The sequence below is a fragment of the Oncorhynchus nerka genome, linkage group LG12 (genome assembly GCF_034236695.1).
Source record: "Oncorhynchus nerka isolate Pitt River linkage group LG12, Oner_Uvic_2.0, whole genome shotgun sequence".
Lineage (NCBI taxonomy): Eukaryota > Metazoa > Chordata > Actinopteri > Salmoniformes > Salmonidae > Oncorhynchus > Oncorhynchus nerka.
In genome coordinates, this window is record NC_088407.1 from 65,520,403 (window position 1) to 65,543,608 (window position 23,206).

At 40.8% G+C, this 23,206-nt stretch overlaps 1 protein-coding gene across 1 annotated transcript in view; it reads left to right on the forward strand.

Annotated features, from left to right (window-relative positions):
* LOC115138615 (gamma-aminobutyric acid receptor subunit beta-1-like) overlaps window positions 1-23,206 on the forward strand; it is a 55,655-nt gene that overhangs the window by 12,396 nt on the left and 20,053 nt on the right. The window contains exons 4-5 of the mRNA XM_029675654.2: window positions 7,941-8,161; window positions 20,794-20,876. Of these exons, the coding sequence (XP_029531514.2) occupies window positions 7,941-8,161; window positions 20,794-20,876 (304 nt within the window). The remainder of the gene's footprint in view (window positions 1-7,940; window positions 8,162-20,793; window positions 20,877-23,206) is intronic.

Consider the following 23,206-nt stretch of genomic DNA (forward strand, 5'->3'; position numbering starts at 1 on the left):
AGGTTAATGAAATACAAATGGTATAGAGGGAAATAGTCCTATTATTCCTATAATAACTACAACCTAAAACCTCTTAACTGGGAATATTGAAGACTCATGTTAAAAGGAACCAACAGCTTTCATATGTTCTTACGTTCTGATCAAGGAACTGAAACGTAAGCTTTCATACATAGCACATATTGCACTTTACTTTTTTCTCCAACACTTTGTTTTTGCGTTATTTAAACCAAATTGAACATGTTTCATCATTTGGTTGAGGCTAAATTGATTTTATTGATGTATTATATTAAGCTAAAAATAAGTGTTCATTCAGTATTGTTGTAATTGTCATTATTACAAATACATTTTTAAAAATCGGCCGATTAATCAGTGTCTGCTTTTTTGGTCCTCCAATTATCGGTATCGGCGTTGAAAAATCATAATCGGTCAACCTCTAGTCTCTGGTACACCATTTACTGTATATTACTGCAGTAACCACAGTATGAGTGTGTCATGGGGTGTCTGATTAGGTCCTTGTACTCCATAGATTTGATCTCTATGAAAACAGTGAGGGAGTAGGGCGTCACCAGCACTATAGACTGAGATGACGACAACACAAAGATGTTGTCAGAGAGTCTGTTTCTCCATCTTTTTGTCATTTGACACATTAAAGTTGGGGGGCTCATTGATACGTATTCACAGTAATAGGTGACATTTCCCAGTGCGAGGCAGACTGCTGCAGTGGAACTGCACTTATTCTTTGTGCTTTCTCACCATTCAGTCCTGGAAATAATGCAGGTGAAGAGATGAGTTAAGATATTCTTGCGCTAAGAGCTCTGTGAGATTAATTTAAAGCAAGTAACTTAATTTTATTTAACCCCTTGGTGAGCCTGAAGCAGAGCAGATGGGTGAATGCTGCGTTTTATCTAATCTGTCCCTTCGGTTCTGTCTGTACTGTGAAGTCCTGTCTTGTACTGCACTGTACTGATACAGTGCTGATGCTGTCTAGCTGTAGTACAGAACACTGGGCCTTTTTATAAAGCAGTACGAGTGCATTCTGTTCACCATCTTGTTCTGCAGAAGTGGATTAAGAATTCACTGAATATTAGTGTGAAGGAACTTTGAGGGCGTCTTGCTGCTTATTTGTAAGCCTTTTTAGTCAACTAATGCATGTTAGAAAGCACTTGTGTTTGGTAGCTAGTGCGAAAATTATAGATTTAGCATTCCATGGATCCATTTTCTGAATAAGAGTGAGAGCTAGGATTTCATCACACATAGAGTACACACTGAGCCTTTTAACAGCTAGACCTGACCACCGTTCTAGTGTAATTCCATACCAGAGTAAGACCCATTAGACTGGAAGTTAATGGTTCCCCATCTGATTAGATGTCAAGAGGCATTTCCTATAAGGAACATCACAGGCACTGCTCAGTCAGTAGGAGCGTGGGATAAAATAGGAGGCGGCGCGACAGAGGGCACTCAGGGTTAATGCTAAATGGAATCGTTCTTCCCTGACCCAAGCCTCTCAGGATATCTAGAAGATAGTCTGAGAAACGCCTTTCTGCTCTATTCATTACCAAGAGAATCTTCATGATAGTTTTATTGAATTGTCACTTTCTTACATGTGTATGACTTCATGCAGAGGTGTTGGCATGGAAACAAGGGGAGAGACGGGACTAGAGGAGGAGATGGTTATTGGTCTAGGGGACAGGAAGAGGTGGGGGGGGTGTAATTAATTTGAGTTCCAGTAGACTTTATTTTGTCAATTCATTGAAATTTCAATTAATTTGACACCGTCTCTGGTATGCATACATATCAATTCCTTGCCATGCCTGTCTGTTTGTACATTCTAGTACAGACAGTCTTATCCAAGGCTTCAGTCCACTCAAACAGCAATGTAGTCAGTCGCCTGCAGTAACACATGGTGACAAAATCTGACAAGTTCTTAGTTATGCTGTGTACCCAAGTTGCACTCATGTCTCAAAAGGACATTACTAAAATCTTGAACAATAACTCATTGACAGTAAATGTATGAAAATAAGGCCTAGATTCAATCAGATCAAGCACTAGCCGACACCCGAATAGCTGATGTTTTGGCGGTGTAGGCTATATAGAAGTAATGATGCTCAAATTGAAAATCATTGAACAAATGAGGATTTCTCTCAGCCTAATCAAGGTGTAGATTACATCTCACATTCCAGTGTTTCGAACTTCTAAACAAGGCTGCATGGAGTTTATCTTAATGTGACGCCGTGCAGCCAATGGCAATGTGCACTTTAGGTAAACGGCAGAAGCTTGTAGATTTGAAAGCTCAAATGCAGTTGCACCTCTGACACCGCCAAAACAACAGCTATGCTGATGTCGGCTAAAGCGGATCAGATTGAATAGAGCCCGTAGTCTTGGACGTCCTTGAAACATAATAACACAGAACATTATACAGGTTTTTAACTGCAACCAGTGCTGACATTTCTCTGTTACACTAAGCAGATTGGAGATTCCTCTGACTTGTGAGAACCGTTTGGTGGGATCTTCGAATTTGATTGAAAGATGAGTCTTGAGTTGTGTCCTTCACTTTTCTTCATTGGCACGTCCGACAGCAGAAGAAGCTGCAGAGACCTTTGTCAAAACTTTCCTCAGTGGGACTGAATTGCATATCATGTTTGTTTTTGTCAGGGATCCAACCCTGTTTGGATAGTGTCAGCCAAGATGGAGGAATTCCTACCTCAGAATCCTCTTATGTCAGCTAAATACATCATATGCAAGAGCTGAACCATGGGACAGTTAGACAGCAAATCGTTACCAAACCACAACAGGAATAGCCCTAAGCAACATTTCCACACAAGACACCGGGAACGATCAGAAGAGTATACTATTGATAGAGAAGAATAGATGAATAGATGCAGATGTTTGTAGTCTTTTGAGGGTGCTGCACACCATAGTGGAATTTGGTACTTTTGTGTTTGTGTTGGTTCGCTTACTTGTGTGTGCGTCCATGCATGCACGCATGAGTGAACACTGCAATGACGCCCAGCTAAATCTGAAGCAAGTCTGTTCTCATGCAATGAACACCATTCATCCAATGAATATCTGCAGATCCAGTTGCCAGCAACTTTTTTTCATCATGATTGCCAAAAGCCGCAGAAGTTTTGACAGTAACTAGGCTGGGAGGGAGGACTGCGCCACCATCTCTACCCCTCTCCTCCCACCCTCGATCCTGTGATGTCTGCACCCGTAGATGGGCATGGATTGGGAGGAATTAGGTCACGAAGAAGCACACTGCAGAGGGGATAGCGTGGTGCAGACGTGCGTAGGAGAGAGCCCATGTTGTTGTCCGCGGTGCGGTGAAATATGGAGAGGAGTAGAGGAGCACTCACTTAAGGTCTGCCTATCATACATCAACAAAGGAAATGGGGGTGAGAGGAAACATGCCAAGGGCATCGCCTGCCCCTGTTTCCCTTCCTGTGAGAGTGTGTGTGTTTACAGTGCAGCAGCGGGCGCTCTGCTTTAGCGCTCTCAAATGCATAACGGTATTCCACTCACGTTTAAGACTTTGTGCTGTGGAAACGCTGAGGTGCCAGAGTGATGATGGGAAAGCGGGCGTCGAGGGAAACAGCTGTTTCTAATAATAGGCTCCAAGGAAAGTGTTCATCCCCAATGAGGGACAGAGCTGCAACGCCCCCTTCCTCTCCTCCTCTCTCCTCCGTTTCTCTGTTCCCAGCCTTATGAGGCAGCAGTTCTCACTTAAAGTTATGTCATCCCAGGTTTATGTTGCTCACTAACAGTTCCTGTGGATTTCTAATTCCCCTATCTGTTATTTATTGGTTTGCATGTAAGGTACAGTAAGAGGCTTGTAGCTGTACTTTCCAGGTTTATGTAATCATACCTGTTATGATGGTGATAGAGCGAGCATTAAACATCTATCATGTTTTTTTTATTCAGGTTGCAGGTTCTCCTATACAGCAATTAATTAGCAAATCAACTATGTTATGTTCATTTTTTATTTCTTGCTCACATCTTAAAGGCCCAGTGCAGTCAAAATTCAGTTTTACCTGTGTAAGTGTCCTATTGTACAACAGCTGATGAAACTGACACTATAAACATGTTAAAAATGTGATCAGTGTTATTTCTTCATAGAAAATACAATCTGCACAGGACCTTCTCATCAGCCGTTTTTGCAAGGGTGGAGTTTCTTGTCTGGTGACATTACCAGGCATTAAGTTAGTTAATAGACCGATAACAAAGCGAGTTCCAAAATGATTTTCAATAACAGCTAGTTTTCCCCTCCCCACTCAAACCACTCCCAGACAGTCATAGCAAAATTCTTTCTTGCTAAGTAGTTTTTTGCTAAAAAATCAATTTGTTACTTTTTGACAATGTTAATTGAAACCTGTTACAGTAAAGTACTTAATTGACACCCAGAAATGATTTGATACTGATATTAAAACGGCAGAATTGGGCCTTTAATCATGCACATTTGAGTGAGATAGCCTGTATTTAATTTATTATGTGGTTATATGAATCCAATGTGAGATTGCTGTGTATGATCAGGACCCCCACAATTGAAGGAGGGTTCCATATTCTGGGTAATAGTGAAAATAATTACTGTGACATCTGCATTCTAGAAGCAGTTATATCTGACACCTGGTGGAGGGTTGACAGGTACAGATCTCTTGGCCCTGATCATACACATCAATCTCATATTGCATTCATCATGTTGTCTCTTTCAACTGTCTGAAGAAACTACTTTTAATTACTAGTGCAGTCTAAGCCCAAGCAGCAGGCATGTTTTAAAGCAGGTACATTATTTAGTTTGTCCAAACATTTAGTTTGTCCATGAATAACCAACAAATTGTTCCTTCATAATTGAATAAGAGAATAAAATATGAAAATGTAACTCCAATAAGCTTTTTTCCCCAGAAAGTTGATTTCCCTGAAGCATGTTCTGAAATGCCTGTATAAAGCATCTTCACAAACTGCAACGAATACTGGAAAGCTTGAACGCTGTGAGTGGAATCTTAACTGCAGCTTTGCAACCCAGATTAGATTGATAGAAACCCGAGTGATGCAACTCTGCCCTGCCAGCCCTCAAAGAATGTTACCAGCAGTTAAGTGAAGCATTTTGAAGTGCGTTTCATCAAAATGCCTGCAGGGCTTTTTGGATGGCTGATATAAATGATCTCCATTCATTGTTAATCCTTTGTTTTTGGTTGGCTCTGTTCCCGCTGTCCCGTCAACAGCAAATCTTCAGATTGGGAAAAGACGCTGCAGTGCTGTCACTAAGATCAAACCGCAGCAGCGGCTCATAAAGAGCCATATTTAAGACGGGCCCAGAAAAGAGCCCTGGGGAACACCTCACTTGACCTTTGATAAAAAATCTAAAGCGAGCTAATTGAACATTAGATAACGTATTCAATCCTGCCAGATTAAACATTTACTATTATTATCTTCAAAGGCAATGGCATTTATTGTATACTGTATATAACAAAGAACTTTGAAATGAGACATGGGTATTAAAATGTACCGTCTCATGTTAGTTCTCATTTCTTTCCCACAGTATGTTTTACTTTTTGTCCTCTCTTTATTTGTTAGGAATTTCACACTGGTGCAAACGCTGGGTAAACCTGGCACACCATTTTCAATATCAACGCAGTACCAAATTACAAACACAGTTAAGGTCTTTCTCATTTAGCTGGTTTGCTGGCACGTCTCTTTCTCAACAACCTTGAGTGATCTTGAGGACCTTGGCAACTGTCTCTGTCGTCTAATGATCAGCTCTGTTATTGTTATTCCCCACCCTCCTCTCACTCTCTTGCACTGTGATACACACCACTCGATATGCAAGGGAAGATACCCTCTGATATCGGACAGTGTGTTATGGCAGAGCCAAAATGTTAGCCCTTCATGTTGCACCTCCAGGTTTATTGAAACATCATCCTTCTTCTCTCTCATCAGTAACTTCCCAATGACTTATCTAAACTAGCTTGAAACCCGACTGAACGTTCAAACTTAGCCATTGATAGTCACAACAGTGCTCGTGCATGTAGCTGTTATAAGTATAAATGCAAACCCGAGAGAACAACAGAACAGAGTAAACAGGTAAAAAGAGGCAAATGTTCAGATTGACGTTTGGGGTGCTGATGCAAGGGTAGAGAGAAAGGGGAGAGTTTGAGGGCAGGACTGGATGGAGGGCTTGACAGGAGTGACAGTGGGGCAGGTGATGGAAGTAGAGTACTGTATCTGCTCAGCCTCTCCAAGGAGCAGAGGAGCCAAGTGTAGCGAGCGAGAGTCGACTGTTTGCTGCGCTTAATAAGAACTGACGTTACACAACAGAATCCACCTCAGCAGTATGTGGCCTTATTGCAGTCTGTGGTTACCATTTTTAAAAAGGTGTGCACTGTGTGGGAGACTGCAGTGCAACCCCGACTGACAGCAGAGATTCAGTCTGGAGCATTGGTAACACACTCACACATATACATTTAGTCATGCACTCATCCAGGGAGTCATACACAGAGACAACCAGACAACACACAAAGGACATACAATACATTTAGAAAGTGTTCAGACCCCTTTTTCCACATTTTGTTATCTTACAGCCTTATTTTAAAATGGATTTAATCGTTTTTTTTCTCTCTCATCAATCTACACACAATACCCATAATAACAAAGCAAAAACATGATTTTAGAAATTGTTGCAAATGTACAAAAAATAAAGCATAAGTACATAACTACGTAAGTAGTCAGACCTTTTGCTATGAGACTAGATATTGAGCTCAGGTGCATCCTGTTTCCATTGCTCATCCTTGAGATGTTTTCTAAGATTGGAGTCCATCTGTGCTAAATTCAATTGATTGGACATGATTTGGAAAGGCACACATCTGTCTATATAAGGTCCCACAGATGACAGAGCATGTCAGAGCAAAAACCAAGCCATGAGGTCGAAGGAATTGTCCGTAGAGCTCCGAGACAGGATTGTGTCGAGCACAGATCTGGGGAAGGCTCCCAAAAAATGTCTGCAATATTGAACACAGTGGCCTCATTTCTAAATGGAATAAGTTTGGAACCACCGCCTGCCAAATTCAGCAATCCGGGGAGAAAGGCATTGGTCAGGGAGGTGACCAAGAACCTGATAGTGACTCTGACAGAGCTCCAGAGTTCCTCTGTGAAGATGGTATAACTTTCCAGTTCTACTATTGCTGCAGCACTGTACAAAAAAGGCCTTTATGGTAGAGTGGCCATACGGAAGCCACTCCTCAGTAAAAGGCACATAACAGCCCGCTTGGAGTTTGCTAAATGGCACCTAGACTCTCAGACCATGAAAAACAAGATTCTCTAGTCTGATGAAACCAAGATTTGATCTCTTTGACCTGAATGCCAAGCGTCGTCTGGAGGAAACCTGGCATCATGCTGTGGGGATGTTTTCAGAGGCAGGGACTGTGAGACTAGTCAGGATCGTGGGAAAGATGAACGGAGCAAAGTACAGAGAGATCCTTGAGAGGATCTGAAGGGAAGAATGGGAGAAACTCTCCAAATACAGGTGTGCCAAGCTTGTAGCGTCAATTTAATCGCTGCCAAAGTTGCTTCAACAAAGTACTGAGTAAAGGGTCTGAATACTTATGTAAATGTAATAATTCTGTTTTTTATTTTCAATACATTTGCTAAAATAAAAAAATAAAAGGTTTTTGCTTTGTCATTAAGGGGTGTTGTGTGTAGATTGAGGAAAAAAACACAAATTAATAAATGTTAAAATAAAATAAGGCTGTAACGTAACAATGTGGAAAAAATTAAGGTGTCTGAATACTTCACAAATGAACTGTACACACAGTGCCACAGCCAACAGGCACACTGTGAACACTCTAACAACAGAGCGCTAATCCCTCCCATAAACACTATACGCCATGTACTTTCCTATTGTGTGCCTAATCATCCCACCCTTTCCTCTTCTTCATCTTCCACCCCCCTAGGATTACACCATCACTATGTACTTCCAACAGTCCTGGAGGGACAAGCGCTTGTCATACACAGGGATTCCCCTCAACCTGACACTGGACAACAGGGTGGCAGACTCACTCTGGGTCCCTGACACCTACTTCATCAACGATAAGAAGTCCTTTGTGCACGGGGTCACAGTGAAGAACAGAATGATCCGACTTCATCCTGACGGAACTGTGCTCTACGGCCTCAGGTGAGTGTGTGTGCATCAACGTTATGTGTTTTTGTTTGAGGTTTGTGTGTCTTTGTCTTCGTGTCTGTGTGTGGCTGGTTGAAAAACATGCAACCATAGCTCCTACACAACATCTCTTAGTGTGTGGGTGCTGCAACTCTACTGCAGAAACATGGGCAAGGAAACCCTCCATTCCTCAAAGCCCTCTCAAACAGCCGTTGCACTTTCTCCTCTGCCTCTGGAGCGTGAGAGGAAGACCCAGGTGGTGAATTATTTATGGAGCCGTGCTCCCCTGCAGTCCAGAGCACAGCAGCAGTGTAGCCTCGTACTCTACATGCTCCCCTCCTCGCCTCTGCAGGGCTGAGCCGTGCTGAAGCCAGCCGCGCCGAGCTAACGAAGGGAATTGAAGGGCAGCCACTGTCAATAATGCTGTGGAGATCAGAGGGATTCAGCGCTTTGGTGGGGGGGAATGATGACTTGACAGTTTTTCTAGTTAGATATACTTTTTTGGAGCTACGAGGCAGAACTGTAGGCTTGGTAGGGAAGATCCAATACATGTTTATTACTTCAGTCGGGGGGGCATTTCTTGTAATCATGCCCGCGCTGAATGTGGATTCTGTCAAACGTGCTCTTTTGAGGGGGTTTGTTCAAGCCAAAAGGAGTAGTTTGTTTGGGAAGACATTTGTGTTGTTTTCGTTATCCAGCAGTACCCTGGACCATCAGGGTTGGATTAAAGTAGTCCTGCTCTACCAAATCACTGACATTAATTCATCAATTAAGTGTGAGGGAGAAAGGAAAACCAGTGGACACTGAGGCCTTTGAGGACAGAAGTTAGTCACCCTCTGCTATAGCAAGTTAACTGACTTAGTTAAAGGCTAGCTGGTAGTTCTGGGAGATAACATCTGTCTCAAAAATTCAGGCAAGATTACATCACCACAATAATCTGACTCAGATTGACCTCATCTGCTGAAAAGACACTAGGGGTTGTGATCTGAGTCACGGAACCAATGTGACCGTCAACTGGAATCAAACCCGTGTTGACAGCGAGATGGGCCCATCACAAAAAGGACAGTGTTAAGTCTGATCTAGCCATTAGCTCTGAAAGCTAACATCTGGCGCCAACATCTGTCTTCGGGTCTCCGGGGTAGGTTACATCACGGCAGAAGCTAATGACAAGGCAATCAAGCCCATGAGCTACGTTAGCATGAGTTTCTGTGACTGCACTCGACGTCTAGATGAGGGCAGTTTGTGTGGTTCAGATCTTTGTGAGGGAGCTGCAGTGTTTTCTTCAACTCCATGTGACTTGTTAGGTTAATTAGGGCTGAGGGGGAGTCGTGCGTGGAGTTAACCTAGTATGGTGGTGGAAAAAAAGGTCTTTGGTGTGTCATTTGATTAAGCATTGGTTTAGGCAACATACATATTGGCTGTGCCCATAATACATCTGAGGGGTTATTTTTGGTTTATAGGCCTGTAGTATAATTTGGTGGCAAGGCAAATTTAAGATCATTTGTTCTTGTTTCAGTTGTCGCTAAAGGATTTGGTAATATGTATTAGATTGCTGAACAGCATGCTCCTGATTGTTTACTGGCATGAACATGTATGACAACAAAAACATGGTTATCAAGGTAACATTTAGGACCGGATTCAAACCTACCAAAGCAATGTTTATGCAACTGCTTTGTTTACACGTCGAATTCCAATTCACTCCATGAATGGACTGAATTCAAATTAAATACACACCATCCCCGTCTTTAGGCAAACACTCAACTCACCTTAAGCCTTCCTTAGTCCTTTGAAGGGCACATTTAAAGGTAGACTGATCAACATGACATCATCCTACACAGCAGGACAGATTGCCACTATTGGCTCTTCCCAGTTTGGGCATGCCCACATACTGATAGTCTTGGCAGATTTGTATTCTGTTGTTATTGACGTCTGTAAGCAGGAAGTAGCCCTTCTGTGCATGATGACGTCTTATTGCCTTGTGTACCTTTAACAAATCCTATTGATTGACATTTCAAGCTAGCCTACTGTAGAAAACCACGTTAGCTTGGTTTGAGTTGAGTGGTCTGCCTGTTGCTTGAGCAGCAGTGGCCTGGGTACTGGCTGGCACAGGCCTGTGGAGACATTCATTAGCGATAGCCATGCCTCTCAGGAGGATCAGGTGATTCACCCTGCTGGCGCCGGCAGCTCCAGTCTGCCTCAACCATACGCTGCTCTCCCCAGGAGCACTACCAGGAAAACCTGCTCCGCTCGCCTCTCATCTCCAGTCCCCATCTCTTTTGTCTCTCTAAGAGGTAAATGTTGCCCAGTGCATGCAGTTATCCAGTGGTACTGTACTGAAGTGTAGATCCCGTGTTGGTACCAGTTTAGAGTTACAGTAACTAATAATGCTTCAGCATCATAGTTCTCCCCATGTCCCTGACCACTGCCATAATAATTAGTTTTTTAACAATAAACAATATATCTTTGTTATGGCGTTGTCATTTCCTAGGATACGTTATACGTACAGTGTATTTGGAAAGTTTTCAGACCCATTGACTTTTCCCACACTCTCTCTTACATTACAGCCTTATTCTAAAATTGATTAAATTAATTAATTTCCAAATCAATCTACACACAATACTGACAAAGCAAAAAACGTATCCTGTTTCTTTAGACATTTTTGCACATTTATGAAAAAACATGAGGTCGAGGGAATTGAGGTCGAAGGAATTGTCCGTAGAGCTCAGAGACAGGATTGTGTCAAAGCACAGATCTGGGGAAGAGTACCACAAAACTTCTACAGCATTGAAGATCCCCAAGAACACAGTAGCCTCCATCATCCTTAAATGGAAGAAATTTGGAACCATCAAGACTCTTCCTAGAGCTGGCTGCCTGGCCAAACTGAGCAATATGGGGAGAAGGGGCTTGGTCAGGGAGGTGACCAAGAACCCGATGGTCACTGTGACAGAGCTCCAGAGTTCCTCTGTGGAGATGGGAGAACCTTCCAGAAGGACAACCATATCTGCAGCACTCCACCAATCAAGCATTTATGGTAGAGTGATTAGACAGAAGCCACTTCTCAGTAAAAGGCACATGACAGCCTGCTTGGAGTTTGCCAAAAGGCACCTAAACAAGATTCTCTGGTCTGATGAAACCAAGATTGAACTCTTTGGCCTGAATGCCAAGCGTCATGTCTGGAGGAAACCTGGTACCATCCCTACGGTGAAGCATGTTGGTGGCAGCATCATGCTATGGGGATGTTTTTCTGTAGCAGGGACTGGGAGGCTAGTCAGGATGGAGAAAAGTACAGAGAGATCCTTGATGAAAACCTGCTCTAGAGCGCTCAGGACCTCAGACTGGGGTGAAGGTTCACGTTCCAATAGCACAACGACCCTAAGCACACAGCCAGGACAATTCTCTGAATGTCCTTGAGTGGCCCAACCAGAGCCCGGACTTAAATCCGATCAAACATCTCTGGAGATACCTGAAAATAGCTGTGGAGCGATGCTCCCCATCCAACCTGACAGAGCTTGAGATGATCTGCAGAGAACTCCCCAAATACAGGTGTGCCAAGCTTGTAGCATCATACCCAAGAAGACTCTAGACTGAAATTGCTGCCAAAGGTGCTTCAACAACGAACTGAGTAAAGGGTCTGAATACTTATGTAAATGTGATATTTCAGTTTGTCATTATGGGGTATTGTGTTTAGATTAATGTGGGTGGGGGGGGACACAATTTAATCCATTTTAGAATAAGGCTGTAACGTAACAAAATGTGGAAAAAGTCAAGGGGTCTGAATACTTTCTGAATACACTGTACATAACATTCAGTTTGTGGCAAGAATTTTGTATAGTAATTTAAATGTAAAAACTAAATTCTGAATCAAGTGTTCTTTTGCATATCAGTTCATAAACCATGTGCCACGGAATCGTCACATCGAAGATCTCATCCCAAATATTTTGCAACCTCTATGGCGCCGCGATCAACATTTTGGTCCTTTAGTAAAACTGATGTTTTTTTTATTTTATTAAAAAATACAAATCTACAATTTCGTCTTTAATAATGGGCAAACAAACACGTTCCCTACCTTCTCCACCTACCACTTGCCTCCTCCATTTTTTGTGGTAATGCTGCATTGTTGGTTGTTATTTTAGATAGAGCAAACATTTCCAAAAATGTTTGTTATATGCACCTGTGATATCATCAGCAAAGATAATTATTTTCTTTTTTCCCATTTTTTTTCAATTAGTATATTTGAATTTAACCATATTATTTGTTGTAATATTTGTTGTCTTTTCTGGAAGATGAAACCAGCTTTGTGTGGCTTGTTTTTAGAAAGGGAGATATTTTGACAAAGGTCCCATTTTTCAATTAACTGAAATACCTAGTTAAATAAATGTTACATTTTTTAAAAAATAAAGTGAGAGGATGTAATCTGGATAAAGGGAAAATGACATTTTTGAACAAGGGATGAGCCATTCTTACTAATCTACTGGAGAACCAGTTCGGGTGTAAGTATAATGTTTGTATGATGGTTTTAGTGAGAGGTTTAATGCTTTAATATTTAATCATTTTAGCCCCCCAAACTCATATTCGTTATAGAAATAATCACGTTTTGTCTGGCTTGCCATTCCAAATACAGTAAAATCTTTCTTGCTTAAATAAATTAAAATACAAATTGTTCGGCGTAGGCAGGGCCATAAGTAAATGGGTAAACTGGGTTTTGACAAAATAACTAATCAGGGTGATTTTTCTACAAATAAGACAGGGATTTACCTTTCCATGGTAGCGAGACCTTAGCTGTTTTTGCTAAATTTCGGTTCAAATTTGTTGTAGTAATGTTCCTTTATTTCTTTAGGGATATGAATACCGAGTATGTCCACTTCACCTTCAGACCATTTTATTGGTAAACTCAGTGGAGGAAAAGTACTCAATTGTCATACTTAGTAAAGATACATTAATTTAAAAAAATACTCAAGTAACAGGGAATGTCACCCAGTAAAATACTACTTGAGTAAAATATTTTAAATAGCATTTTTTTTAAAGTATTTGATTTGAAATATACTTCAGTATCAAAAGAAAATGGAATTGCTATGTACTTAAGTATCAAAAGTAAAATTTATAAACCGTTTCTAATTCCTTAAATTAAGCAAAGTATTTTTTATTGACGTATATAGCCAGGGGCACACTCCCACAAAGCATTTGTGTTTAGTGAGTCCGCCAGATCAGAGGTAGTAGAGATGACCAGGGAAGTTCTCTTGATAAGTGTGTGAATTGGACCATTTTTCTGTCAAAATGTAACCAAGTACTTTTGGGTGTCAGGGAAAATGTATGAAGTAAAGTACATTATTTTCTTTTGGAATGTAGTGAAGTAAATGTTGTCAAAAATATAAATAGTAAATTAAAGTACAGATACCCACAAAAAACTACTTAAGTGGTACTTTAAAGTATTTTTACCTAAGTACTTTACACCACTGGGTAAACTACACGGTAATGTAAAAGTTGTATTTTTTTGCGATCCAAAACGTAATAAGGTACACTTATCATAGTTCGGTTGTAATCCAGAGAGGTTAGAAAAGTTATCTAGATCCTTTATGAGGCTGTGCAGGGATCCAGATTGTGGATTTAAGAGGAAATGTGAGTCATCAGCATACCTTTGTTTTTAAGACCTGGATGTCTAGCTCTTCTATATTATTATTATTATTATTATTATTATTATTGGATCTGAATTTAATAGCTAATTTTTGATGACCATAATAAATAGATATGCTGACAGTGAACAACCTTGTTTTACTCCTCTTGACAGTTTAATACTTTCTGAGAAGCCATTACTTATTATTTTAACCCTGAGGTTACTCTACATAACTTTAACCCATTTTATAAGAGATTCTCCAAAATTAAAATAGTCCAGGCATTTATATATAAATTCTAGCCGTACTTTATCAAAAGCTTTTTCAAAATCTGCTCTGAATACCAGACCTGGTTTCCTAGATTTTTCATAATATTCTATTGAAAAAACCCTGTCTGGTCAGGATGAATAATATCCGACAACACCTTTTTAATTCTATGTGATTAATTCTATGCATTTTGCAAGTATTTTTACATCACAACACTGAAGTGTAGGGGGCCTAATTTTTTTTTTTAGATAGACTGGAAATTTATACTTACCACCTGGGTCCTGGTTCAGTAATAGTGAAATCAAACCTCGCTGAGCACCTGATAGTTTACCATTTTTATAGGAATGGTTCAAATGTGCTAATACTGGATCTTTGAATAGATCAAAAAAGGTTTCATATTTTTATTTCACCTTTATTTAACCAGGTAAGCAAGTTGAGAACAAGTTCTCATTTACAATTATATACCTTAACTGCTATGCCATCTAGCCCTGGAGTTTTCCCTGGCCTAAAGGCTTTAATTGCATCAATACGTTGCAATACATGTCTTTCTGTACAGGTGTTAATTTTACTCTATTATTAGGAACAAATTCCTTACAGTTAACTTTAGCTTGTGGAAATGGAGGAGACTGAAAATAGAACATATGCTTAAAGTACTTTTGCTTTCTCTTTCATATAATTTGGTGAATCATGGATGACTCCGTCATCTGTAACAAGTTTCTGTAAATAGTTTTTGGTAGCATTTCTATGTTGAAAATTCAAAAATAATTTGGTTCATTTTTCACCATTTTCCATTCAACTCGGTTTATTTTTGTAATACATTATACTTTATTGTTCCCGAATAAGTTCCAATTTTTTTTTCCTCCCTCTAACTTAATCTGTGCCTTTATGGTACAGTTTTTATTGCTATCCATCTGTATTGTTATTTCTTCTATTTCCTTTGTTAATATGAACTATTTTGGCCCAAATATATATATTTTTAAAGATGAATATTGAATTGCATGACCTCTTAAGGCACATTTTAATAGTGTCCCATACAATAAGGGGATCTGCGGTCTATGTTATGCAGGCAAAAGTCAGTTATAAATGCGGATGCCAAATACAGTATTTGATGGCTCGACTGCATTCTGTCCCCTATCAAAACTTTCCTTACTTTTGGTGCCAGCGCGAAGGATACAAGAAAGCAATCAAGACCGCTAGCTTGATTAAGCCTCCTCCATGTATATCTCCCTGAGTCTGGATTTTTAAGCTTCCATATATCCACTAATTCTAATGTGTCCATAATATTCGTAATTTCCTTAATTGCACGAGGGTGATAGTTTGTAGCGTGATTTCCTTTACGATCCATTGAGGTACTTAAACTGTATTATAATCTGCTGTCATAATAATAGAGTAATTGGTTGCTTTTGAGCTCGATAGATTAGTACAGTATATATCATTTTGAAGAAGTATAGATCATTATTATTTGGACCATATAGATTAATTAGCCAAATGTGTTTATTGTCCTATAGCATATTTAAAATTATCCACCTTCCTTTCGGATCTGTTTGCACATTCGGATCAAAATAGTTATTTATTAATATCATCACCCCTTTTGAGTTTCTTTGACCATGACATAAATATATTTCCCCCTCCCAGTCCTTTTTCCATACAACTTCATCTGTATTTGTAGAGTGAGTTTCCTGTAAACAATATATATTATATTCCTTCTCTTTTAGCCAGTTAAAGACTGATCGTCCTTTTCTTATTATCTCCTAAGTCATTACAATTATAACTAGCTATACTTATTTCACCACTTACCATAATGGCATAATGTTTCAATGCTTACCATACGATATGCCTGTAAACGTACTACCACAAATGACCATGATGATCAAGCTGCTAGAATTTATCCATACTTACCAACACTACCAGAATCAATGTCTGACATCTACCCATGTACCTCTACCATAATATATGCACTGCTAAACATACTGCAGCTGCAACTGATTCTAAGTAAACCTCCAATTGTCTTCCAATATCCCTCCCGTGAAATCAAATCAAAATCAAATTTATTTCAAATTTATTTATATAGCCCTTCGTACATCAGCTGATATCTCAAAGTGCTGTACAGAAACCCAGCCTAAAACCCCAAACAGCAAGCAATGCAGGTGTAGAAGCATGGTGGCTAGGAAAAACTCCCTAGAAAGGCCAAAACCTAGGAAGAAACCTAGAGAGGAACCAGGCTATGTGGGGTGGCCAGTCCTCTTCTGGCTGTGCCGGGTGGAGATTATAACAGAACATGGCCAAGATGTTCAAATGTTCATAAATGACCAGCATGGTCGAATAATAATAAGACAGAACAGTTGAAACTGGAGCAGAAGCACGGCCAGGTGGACTGCGGACAGCAAGGAGTCATCATGTCAGGTAGTCCTGGGGCATGGTCCTAGGGCTCAGGTCCTCCGAGAGAGAGAAAGAAAGAGAGAAAGAGAGAATTAGAGAACGCACACTTAGATTCACACAGGACACCGAATAGGACAGGAGAAGTACTCCAGATATAACAAACTGACCCTAGCCCCCCGACACAAACTACTGCAGCATAAATACTGGAGGCTGAGACAGGAGGGGTCAGGAGACACTGTGGCCCCATCCGATGATACCCCCAGACAGGGCCAAACAGGAAGGATATAACCCCACCCACTTTGCCAAAGCACAGCCCCCACACCACTAGAGGGATATCTTCAACCACCAACTTACCATCCTGAGACAAAGCCTTCCCCCATCCCAGAAGGAGGTGTTGTCACTGAAACTATCATACCACCCCTGTACCTGTAACGCTCCTTTAGCATCCTAAAACACTTCTTCAACCACCTATCCGCGTGGTCCAGGTAAAAACCCGGGACTCTCCCATAAACCTGTTTTCAATACTGCCACCCCTCAAGTGCCCAGCCAAAACCCCTATAAGTCTATGGCATGACCACGAGAGGAGCATCCTCTTTAGGAATTAGCCACATAACAAATGGAAAAATTTAAAAAGAACAGAGTGAAAGTTTAAAAAATAATTGGGTAGTACTGAGGACAATAAGCCCTACAAAATGTACAAAAATACCCAGAAAACAACATTACTAAGTTATTAACGTCCTGAACCACGGCAATGTCTTAAGCACTGTCATACTAGATTGCACTAACAGACAGTTACTCTGCACCATGAGCATGTAATTCATGTGGCTATCTGTCAGTGTCAGTGTTTCCCCTGCTCTCATGTCTTTCTCTGTATAATGTGAATACCACTCTGCCTCTCGTTGTCTTCCTCCCTTCTTCTATCCCCGCCTCCCTCACAAACGCACCCAGAAATAACTTGCATGTCATTATGGCAACTTTTCTCCTTTGCTTCTCACACACAATTCTCACAGTTTCACATTGAGCAGTGAGACCTCTTCACATTCGAATGCTGCAGAATTATTATTCCCCGCAGACTAACAAACTTATTCAGCCAGTGTGTTGCTGCCTGCTGTCTACAGTGAGCCAGCTATATTTAGGCTGACTGGAATGACCTCACCAGTTACTGTAGTGTACACATGTCTGCTGTTACCTTCACGTGTTTATAGTATCCACCCATATGCATATGGTCTGAATGGTCACTGCACACGCTATCAAACAGTAGGCCTATTAGTTATGCTCAATGAAGATTGATTGAATATTGCAACGTATTTTTAGTTCAACCTTTTAATCAATCTAGCATCACGTTCATATCTGGTAATTACTCATTTTTAGGCAGCACTGACACTTCTTCTCCCGGTGCTTCAGCATGTGAAGGAAAAGAGTGTGTGTGTGTGATTTAACATTTCATGAAGTATAGCGGTCATGTAACAAAAAGCTTTATGCTCAGTCAAATTTGACAGGTTATTTAACAGATCAGCGCTCTAGCTAGCACACTTTTTCAGTAAAAAAAACAAACACCGTAAGACAATAGAGTTGAGCATGTCTTACCTTCATCTTCCCCTGGAAAACAGTATCAATTGTTACTGAGTGGACTATCCTGGTTAAATCACTATACTAGTAGAACTGCAGACATTTCAATAGCATCACTTCTCCAATATCAGTAATGATTCCTCTCACATTAACAATGCATTACTCTCGCCAGCTGCATTCGCCATCTCAGAAAACACAATCCAATACTAATGCTGCAGTCAGTCACGCCTGTAACATCTATCACGTATCAATCATGACGCTCATTACCATCACGGATGCAAAGCCCACCTCTGTTCCTGATGTGTGTTTGATCTGTATTGATCTGATGTGGAGGGGATGTTAAACACCAGGGTAATTGGGAGAGGGTTTGGCGCTTATAGCGAGCTCTCTGCTGGACGGTAGGGTACACCCTTACTGACGCCCCTACGGTGCTCTATTTTTACCCCATCTCTGCAGCTGCTTTATAATTCATCCAGACTTCCCTAATGCATTTGGTGTGTCCGAGACATGGTCCACAGTCACAGAATTTTCAGCTGCAGTGTAAGATAAATTATGCCCAGAGCTTTTTACTTCACAACATCGTTGCGGCTGAAATTGACAGATATTGGTCCCACTGGACACTCGCTATCACTTGGTGAGGAAAGTGGCTATGGGCCAGTGAGATTAGCTTTTACAGGGCAGGGCTTTTTGGATTGGACGAAGACCAGAACTAATGCACTGCAGACAGCCACTGGACTTTGGGATGCCCTTTACCTGTGCATGGTTATAATGCTACATTCCAAATCGATTCCTAGCCTCTAGCCCCTTGGCACTACATCTGGATCTGAAAGGATTGGATTGGTATACTGAACTGCATGGTTATAGCTCAGCCTTGCCCTCTAATAGGCAATAACTATCCAATACTTTCAGATCAGCGTAGGTAGTAGGGGCTAGGGGAGGATTCAAAATGTAGCATGTACTACTATGCTTTCCAGGTTTTGGCAATAGGTTCTTCCCTCAAACTGAGCAAGTGGCAGCTTGAGTGAGTTTTAGGCGCTCAGCGATGTTTGACATTTTGCGGCAGGAGAAGCTAGAGAGTAATGGGGAAACAGCAGAGGATCAATGGAAATGTCTAAAACAGCTAGGGGACTCAGGTTGGGTTAGGTGAATTCATTGCTGGCTATTACTCATATATCGGCAGTCTCACTGTATGAGTGTGTGTGTGTCTGCACGCTCTTTTTCTGTCTCAGGTCTCCTCTCATTTTAAACAGGGGTTATGCAGTGGAAAATGGACACAGAAACTTTACAGTAGTAGTTTCCTGTTCACAATGATAAACCAATGTGCAAACATGTTAGTTGTACAGGGCAACAGGAGCTTGGTGGCACTTTAATTGGGGAGAACGGGCTTGTGGTATTGACCGAAGCGGAATCAGTGGAATGGGATCAAACAAATGGTTTCCATGTGTCTGATGCTATTCCATTTGCTCCGTTCCGGCCATTATTATGAGCCAGAACAGTAAAGTGCATATGTTGTATAAACAAATAGACTTCTCTGAACGTCTAATGTTATCTGTGAACAGTGACACCAGCACACTATCTAAAGTAATCCTTTACTCAACATAAGCGGTTTACATAAAAATCTATGAAATTGACCTATTCTCATCGTATGTGGTTTGTGAACATTGAGAACTCCACAAGGGATGTGACTCTGACCCTTCCCCCCCCCCCCCCCCCCCAAGGGCCAGCCAACCCCTCGGCAAACAGCTTGTAATAAAATGTGGTCACAACCTTGACCCTTTTCTCTCAGAGACCAAATAAACGTCATGAATACATAAGCACAGCCACTAACTTCACTGTTTGCCAACATTTTGGGTTTAATCAATACTACAAGAATAAAGCACTCACAATCCACAATCGTCAAATTGAAGTGTGCTCTTTCAAATGACACCTAAGAGTGAAGAAGTCACAGATTTTAAAGTCCGCCAGTGTTCATTCTTAAATAATCGTAGTGGTAATTAAGATAGAGCATTTTAAATAGGGAGGGCGCAGTATGAAGGCAATTATGGGAGTGAAAAATAGTTAAATTTCCAGTGAAACCATGGAGAGATTTGTGCGACAGAACGCTGAGTACAGTATGTACTTTGTGTGCTTCCTGAGTCAATGTGTGCGAGATGGATGCGTTTTTCATTTCTCTCTGTTATTAGGTCAACCTTTTTCACTGCACCTGGAAGGGTTTACATGACATTTTATGAAATGTAATACATCTCCGCCCCCCAAAAAAACATTTAACGTAGGTCTCATATTTAACTCTTGTTTCTCAAGTGTTCCTGACCATAACATACTACTCCTGATTAATGATGTCTTCACACATATTGTATACTATATGACCTGCGCTTATAAAGACACACAGATGTAGCATCTTAATTTGAACCAGTTTGCTACAGCAGGAAAATAATCCTGCAACAACCTGGAATTGTGAGTTATTATGTGGATTATAATTAATGAACTTTTTTGTAGGGATTAATACATTTTTCGTAATGAAAATAAAGTGGAAATTGCAAACTTTCGAATCCTTTAACATCAAATACACTACAAGTTTCCTGCATTGCAAGTCTAATGGCAAACAGGGTGATCAAATTAAGATCCTACATCTGTACATTATGGTAAGGGTTAGTGAGATAGTAGTCCTATCGGATGTGGGGGTATATTTCACATTTCTGTGCTAGATACAGTATATGCAAATGATGGAGAGAGAGGGGTGGGGGAAGGTAGAGATTCTCTCTCTCTCTCGACATACCCACCCACCCCCCTCACTCTTTATCTCTCTCTCTCTCTCTCTCTCAGGATCACCACTACTGCAGCTTGCATGATGGACTTGCGTAGATACCCACTGGATGAGCAGAACTGCACCCTGGAGATCGAGAGCTGTGAGTGACATCACTGTAAAATCACTGTAGTGTAGAGACCTATCTCAGCTTCATGTGGGCTATTTATCACTACTGGCAGAGCCACCCCTAGCCTTTTGGGGGCCTTAAGATACATTTGTTTGGTGGGCCCCTCCCACCTCGCAGGCAAAACATTTTAGTGTCACCCGCCTTGGCAGCGATAATTTCCTGCAATTCTATACATGTGGACATGGCATAAATCATTCATGCCAAAATGTGTAGAATTGCAGGAAATTTGCTTTAAAATGGTAAAAAAAACAAAAAATAAACACTAATGTTCTCTCCACCCCATCACAAAATGAGTATCTGAGAGAGATATCAATGGGAGCCCCCTGGAGGTCAGGGTCCCTGGGCGCATGCCCTGCGAGCACTGGTCAGTAATTTGGTGATGATTACTACAATGTTTCGATAGCTGGCTAGACTACCGTACCAAGCAATCTACAAAAAAATTGCTGACATGGGCTAATTGAGTGGCTGTCAGTGATTGACATAACAAGTGAAAACTGCTGATGCACAACCAAATTTTGAATGTATTGGGAAGTATTCTACTTTTCAGTAGGTTGAGACTCTGACTGAGTTCCCCAAAACATTTAAAATATATATATTTTGTATATTTTTGGGGGTCGAGTCCCCCTAGCGGCCGCGGGGCTCTACACACAACGCGTAGTCTGCGTATAGGCAGAGGCGGCACTGATTACTGGGCATGTTTTTGAAAGCTTGTGCCTATACATAAATCAAAGGTCTACATGACTATGGGTGCTTTTGAATACATCCTAAGTACCAGTTTCCCTGACCAAGATTGAGCCTATTCATGGACTAAAAGGCACTTTCAATGGAGATTTTCTATTGAGCATGCTTTTTAATCCAGGAATAAACATAATCTGGGTCACTGAAACCGGCACTAGCTACATCCTTCAATTATAACATTCTTCTCGCTCTGTTTTAATGAATCTACACATCTCGTGACAACTTTCTCTCAAGTCGGTAAATTTTCACACATTATTCTGTTAAACAGGTCTATGTACCTCATTTAAGGGATAACTTTTTTCCAAATCATGGCAAAATATCTTCCCAATTGACGACATGACGTACATTAAGCAGGAAAACAAACAGCACTTTACTACTTTTCAGCACTTTTCAACTATGCAAACTGGCATTTTTTGTTAAATCAAACTTGGCCGGAGTGTTTCAGTTGAATAATACATGCTACCTGCATGGATTGTTAAATCGGTGCAACAGACATGGATGCTTAGCTTTGGTCATTATGACAAGGTTATAGCAATCACTATAAGGCCCTGTGGAGCTGCTGGATTGACCGGGTTGATGTATATAATCATTTTGACAACACCTTACTCAAACCCTCTATCATATCATTGGTCTTAATTATGAGATAGTTACCTAGGCGCAATAATAATTTTTGCAACAATCAAGACTGCAAGCCAGACAAAATTAAACTGGCCTATTTATTTATATAATGAATATTAATTTGGAGGGCAGAAATAATTAAATATTAAAACATTGGACCTCTCACTAAAGGCTTCAGTCATACACAAACTATACATACATTTGAACTGGTTCTCTAGCAGATGAGTAAGAATGGCTCACCTGTGTTCAAGAATGGCCTTTTTCCCTTCATTCAGATTACAACCTCTAACTTTTAGTTATTTGAAAATGAAAATCTCAAATATCGCTATTTCTAAAACAAGCCATAGAAAGCTGGTTCCAATTTCAGTGTAATCCACCTGAAAAGACAGAACAAATATTATGGTTAAACTCAAATATAGTTTTTGATAAATGTTTTTTGTATACATTTTGTAAATTATATCATAAATAGGACAAAAATTATGGAAACGTCTGCTCTATCCAAAATTACAACCAACTGATTGCAGCATTAACACAAAAATGGAGGAAGCATGTGGAAAGGGAGGCACTTGTCTGTCGGCCCTGCATTAAAGACCAAAATTGGCAAAAAAAAAAAAAGTATACCAGTTCCATTTAAGGACCCCAAAAAATTACAGATGCACCATACATTTGCCAGCAGCATACCACCCTGCATATCACTGCTGGCTTGCTTCTGAAGCTAAGCAGGGTTGGTCCTGGTCAGTCCCTGGATGGGAGACCAGATGCTGCTTGAAGTGATGTTGGAGGGCCAATAGGAGGCACTCTGGTCTAAAAAAATCCCATTGCCCCAGGTGCAGCGATTGGGAACACTGCCCTGTGTAGTGTGCTGTCTTTTGGATGGGATGTTAAATGGGTGTCCTGACTCTCTGAGGTCATTAAAGATCCCATGGCACTTATCGTAGGGGTGTTAA